At 41.5% G+C, this 6,000-nt stretch overlaps 1 protein-coding gene across 1 annotated transcript; it reads left to right on the forward strand.

Annotated features, from left to right (window-relative positions):
- The first annotated feature begins 4,654 nt into the window (after nt 1-4,654).
- On the forward strand, nt 4,655-5,351 carry LOC115359174 (transcription factor HES-5-like). Its single transcript, XM_030051521.1, has 2 exons — nt 4,655-4,768; nt 4,881-5,351. The coding sequence occupies exons 1-2, from the start codon at nt 4,706-4,708 to the stop codon at nt 5,349-5,351; spliced, it is 534 nt and encodes a 177-aa protein (XP_029907381.1). The 5' UTR covers nt 4,655-4,705.
- The last annotated feature ends 649 nt before the right edge of the window (nt 5,352-6,000 follow it).

The following is a 6,000-nucleotide window of genomic DNA, read 5'->3' on the forward strand; positions in this document are numbered from 1 at the left end:
AACTGAACTGATCTATAACCTCATGACCTGTATTGATCTTGATCTCTTCCATCAGCAAACCTGACTATTAGAAATTATTACACAGCGTTACTCAGTGATGTGACATGCAGGGAGAAAAAAAAAAGGAGAGAAAAGCAGCCAATGGCCATCTTTCCCTCCAGATGGCTAATGATGGTGGCCTCTGTGTTTAGCACAGAGCTGCAGAGTTAATGGCCGTCACAAATGGTCCATTCATCAGCTTTTGTGGTACACTGATCACAGTGCTCTGGGAAACTAAGCTCAGCTCCAGACTCACACTGACTACCAACCACAAGACAGAGAAAACATCTGCTACATCTGCACACCAGGCTCCTCACTGTATAAACACAGATGGATTTGGGGAACTCTTAATTGGTATAAAGAGAAAATTAAGAGACTGTCCTCCACCTAAAAAAAAAAAAAAAAAAAAAAACCTATAGGTTGTTTGTATAGCAGCTTATTATGAACTATGTAACAGCACTGTGGTGTGTCTGCATGGAGAGGAAACATAGTGGGGCGACACAACGTTCAGTCAGACAACCTGAGTTCAAATCAAATTGAATTAATGACCTTTGACCTCCAAAACACAGCAAAAAGCAGTTGCTGTGAATTCACTTTTGTAAGACAGTATTTTTTTCTTGTTTTGACTATAAAATAGTAATTGATGGCATTTCTTTTCATCTGAAAGAAACTACACAATATGAATGTATGGGAATTTAGGATACAAACAATAAATGCAGTATAGTATTTGTTAATGAAATTAATTATTTGATTTATTTACCAAAAACTTCAATTTAGTTAATTGAAAATTTTATTTTTTGACATACCAGCCAGAGGGGATGAGTGAAAACATTGAAATTTTGCTGCATCTTTCAGTGGTACTGCCTGCCATGTTCTTTTATTATAGACTTGTGCTCATTCCTCTACTCTGCCTGAGTACATTTGGAGAAGTGCCCAAAATTCCTGTTGTTATGGCATCACCTGTATCTGCCTCAGGTTGAGGTGTTTCTATCTGATTTGACTCTCTGAGTTTTGTAGCATTGTAATGATAATTAAAATAATAATAATAATAATAATTAATAATTTAAAACACTACTGGTAGCCTTTGATCTGTCAGCAGTTGAGTTACTTGTCGATGGTAAATATCAAAATTCCAGCACAAGATTTTCCTTCCACACTCTCTGCCTGTTAATCTCTGTCAGAAGGTAAATAGCAGTTCATTGGAGTTCTACTGACCTGACTTAACCATTAAAGACCCTTGAAGTTAGGGAGGTAGGCTTGTGATCTGAAAACCACTGTGTTCAATCCTCAGACCAGCTGGGAAAATCTGAGCAGGAAAGGAGAACGAGGTAAAGTCATAAAGCTCTTTCTTCCTTCAGCAGCCACAATTGAGGAGCCTTTTAGCAAGGCACTTAACCCCTAATTGTTCAACTCAATAGCTGCCAGTAGAGGTGGTGCACTGGGTTGTCCATAGGTGTAAATATGTACAATATAACTGTATGAATGTGAAAGCAGGCATGCAACTGTATTATTATATGTATATATTATATTATTAAAAGTTAAATTAAATGATGTATTAAATTGCTATAATGATTGTGATGTAAAAACTTCATAAATTTATATTAACTGGTTATTACTTAATTACTTAATAACTGATGATGTAACAATAATACAGACTGCCATGCAGTAAGTCATAAAAAATGTAGCATGACTTGTTGCATTGTTTGTGAATTAGAAGTAATAATTACAGCTAAATGTAACAATATGATGTCATGTGTTACATTAAGCTATTAAATTGCATTTTTTGACCAATTTAAAGGGAAACAGTGGAGTCCATTTAAATTCCCTATTTAAAGGCACCTGAAATTATATTTTCTGACTAATTTAAAGGCACCTTAGGGTCACTTTAAAGGGACACCATAGGTACAAGTTAACACACCATCAGTTGCTACAAGACATAGCAAAAGTCCTCCCTGAAGTCCAGGCAGACAGGTAGCACACATTTCAAGTTAGATTTGAGCCCCAGATTTTAGGAGCATCATTCCCCTCCTGAACAATGAGGTCACACTGTGTAACTAATGTGATGTGTAATAAGACACACTTCTATTGTTCCTCCAATGAAAACAGAGAATGGACAGAGTGTGGGAAAGCAGGGAAAACTCACTCACAGAGCCCCTGAGGGACAATAGATCCAGACCTCTACCCTGAAGAGCAAGAGGTGGGGGGGTGTCTCCATATAGACAGCTATTGATCCATTTCAAATGCACCGTTCAAGTTTTAGCTACCATATATTCACAAAACAGAATTTAGAGAGCGGTTCAGCCTGATGAAGCTCTATAAGGAAAGTGAATCAAAGGCAATCATGAAAAGGTGAAAACCCCTCCAGTCTGTATCCTGGTTCAATAAGCAGGGGTAAACACTTGTTTGTGTTGGCTTTGGCCTTTAAGGCTGAATTATGCTTCCGCGTTGGAAGAGCGTACGGAGGTTGTGCGAAGCTTACGGGGGTTGTGCGACCGCCGCAGAGCCTTGCCGCGCGCCTCCCAAAAATTGTAACTACGCGGACCCTCCGCAGCCCCACAAGAGCTGTGATTGGTCCGCCGAAGTACATCATTTCCGGCATTTCGTTGCAACCGGTATCACATCCTGTTGTTGTGCCGGCCGACAGCGCCGTTTTTAAAACAACTGTTGTGTCTGAAAACTTTGGAGAATGCTGGATCTCGCGGAAGAACGCCTGGCCGAGGAGGTGCGCAAGTACCCGCACCTATACGACTCGTCCTCTCGCCATTACAAAGACGTACAGAAGAGCAGCGACCATACGTCACAGGGTCTACGTTGGTGGGAGGAGAATTGCTCTGTGTGTTTGCAGAGGTATGTTGGACACACACGCGCTGCGTAGGAAATGCGTGCTTCGCACAACCCCCGTACGCTCTTCCAACGCTGAAGCATAATTCAGCCTTTAGCAGTCAACACTGTAGAACATAAAAAGTAGGAAACAATCTAATGTTCAGGCTGAAAAACAGAATTTTAATCCTACTCATGGAACAAGCTAAAGAACTGAAGGTTCTCTAACATTTCCACAAAAAGTGCCTTGGACTTGAGCTCCTCTCTGATATAAGGACCTCATACCAAAGAACAGTTTTTACTTTAGATTTTCACTGTCTACCATATTTCCTGTATACTGTGATCACTGAGTCATTGTATTAATTCTACTTTCATGTTCTACTTCCCACCATCCCTTTATTTAGCTTTTTTTTTTTTTTTTTTTTTGCAAGTGTGCTGTTTCTGCGTGGATGAATTAGCATTTAACAAGGCACACGTCTATTGTTGAGTGAAGGCTCTGTCAATGAGGCAGAGTGTGGGAAAGCTCTGGAGAGCAGAGTCACAGTTCAGTGTGATTAGCATCTTCAGCCCCACCAGCACCTGACTATTCTCCAAGGGGAGTTGGCACACTTCAGGAAAAATTGTCTCGGGAAAAAAAAAAAAAAAAAAAAAAAAAAAATAAGACTCCCTCACATTCAATGCTGAAATTTCATCCAAATATTCTAAATGTGAGGGTTGTTTGAGTTTCAACACACATTAATATTCATTTTATGTGTATGTACACTGATCCTCATTTCATTTTAAGAGTGCAGCCATTATGATATTAAGTTATTTTAATTCAAATATTCATTCTCAGCGCTCAGATCCAGCCAGTGGTGTTGCTTCCCTCCAGATGGTGTGTGACGTCAGCCTCTGTCTCTACTACAACACACAGGCAGCAGCCATCACTAAAGCTCCATTCAAAGTCCTTTTGTAGTGCACTGACCGCAGCACACGGGACTCAGTGTGGGAAACTGAGATCAGATCTCTCCTCACACCAAGACCCTGTCACAGGACACGACACATCTGCTACATCTGGACACCAGATCTGAGTCCATATCATTTTATGCAGCTCAGTTCATCCTCAGAGTGCAACAAAGTTAAATAATTATACTCAAATGAAAGTTGTCAGTAAAGTATTATCTGATTTGATGTAATTACAGAAAAAATACTTTAAAGTTTTTATAATATAGATTTTCCTTGTAGTTTTCAGAAATTCGATAGAAAAATACTTTAGGGAAATCACTGGCTATAACACTTCCACCTTTTAATAAAATAAAAAAGAAGTGACTGTATTAGTTGAGCTTACTGTATTGTGGTTGGTTACATTGTTTTGACCTGCCATGGCAAAAAATTGCCAAGAAGACAGCTCTGTGATCAAAACATAATGTAAATTTTCTTCCATAGACGAATAGCATTTTTTTTTTCAACTAAAGCATCAGTGTCAGCCTCCCACGTGTGTGATGGGATGCTGAGCGTGTGCTCAGTCAAAGTCATTGATCCCAACATCAGGCAGCAGATCTGCTCTCTTTACAGGGTCACCACTTTCCCAGATTCACACAGAGCTCTGTGAGTGTCTCTCCATCACCCCCCAGTCCTCCACCTGTTCCCCTGAGATCCAACTATTGTCCCCCAGCAAGAAGAGCATTCAGCGTGCTGCATTCCTCATTGTCTTGCCCAGCTCTCTGATTGGCTGAGACTGTGAGAAAGTCCAAGCACACCAAGACCCACACATTCATATGGAGATTTGGGACTATAAATAGGAGGGAGGAAGCCACCAGAGATCAGATTCTCTCTCCAGAAGCCTCTGCAGCACACAGATCCAGCCATGGCTCCTACAATCACTTCAGCAGCCAGCAACTGTCAGGAGCAGCTGACTCTGAGCCACAAGGTAAACTGAAGGCCCAGCTTCATTCACACTTGAGCATCATCCATGTTCCTTCTTGTTGTTCATGTTGTAGTCCAGGATCAGTTGACTGATGTGTGTCCTGTTTGTCGTGCAGCTCAGAAAGCCTCTGGTGGAGAAGCATCGCAGAGAGCGGATCAACAGCAGCATCGAGCAGCTCAAGTGTCTCCTGGCTCCAGAGTTGCTCCAGCAGCAGCCTGACTCCAAGCTGGAGAAAGCAGACATCCTGGAGATGACCGTTTGCTTCCTGAGACGACAGCAGCAGCGGCGGCAGCAGCAGCAGAGAGCCGTGGGCTCAGCAGCTGTCAATCAGGGCTACTCCAGCTGTGTCCAAGAGGTGGCGCACTTCCTGTCCAAGGAGGAGCTGAAGAGCCAGTCCCAGAGAAGACTGCTGAAGCCCTTCCACAAGCTGCAGTCTTCCTCTGACAAGAAGCTGAGCGAGGCTGGCTGCTCTCTTGTGAGCTGCCCAGTTCAGAGCAGCAGCAGCAAAGAGGAGAGGCCAGTCAACAGCGCCCTCTGGAGGCCCTGGGACACTGCTGCAGGCTGCAGCTCTCACCACACAAACTGAAATGACCAGATTGGTTCAAATGATGAGAAGTGAACTCTTCAGACTTGTTCTTCTGTACGTACAGAAGGCCTTTGAACTGCTTTGGTTTGATTTTCAAACTCTCTTGATTTGTAAGGGGGGATTTCCTAAGGAAATGACGAAGCTTTGCAAAAATAGCTTTCGTGTAAAGAAAGAGCATCTTGTCATGCATGTTGCATGAATTACGTCTCACATACTGTGAATCAGTATTTGCTTTGTTGTATGTCATATTGTGTTGGACTGAAATCCAATTGTGATCTTTATTATCCCCTGATTATTTATCAGTTTTAGAATGTGAATGACCATATTGGTCAGAAACAGTTTAGATTTTTCCTCTGTGTACACAGAGGGCCCTCAGGGACTCCACATCATGACTTTTGACTTGTGGTTTGACCTACTGATCATTATGATCATAAGCTTCCATTTTGTTCTGTGAGGACACCTTCATTTTATTTGTAATCTGTGTGATTATACAGATCTGATCATTTGTACGATCAATATTTCTTAATTTGTATCCTTTGGATAAACATAACGTTGTTTCTATCACATTTTTGCTGTGACAGTGACATGATTATTGCAGTTAATTTACTGCATATTTCCAGGTGATTTATACCTGACTATTATACTGATC

Source organism: Myripristis murdjan, chromosome 5 (genome assembly GCF_902150065.1).
Source record: "Myripristis murdjan chromosome 5, fMyrMur1.1, whole genome shotgun sequence".
In the NCBI taxonomy this organism is placed as follows: domain Eukaryota; kingdom Metazoa; phylum Chordata; class Actinopteri; order Holocentriformes; family Holocentridae; genus Myripristis; species Myripristis murdjan.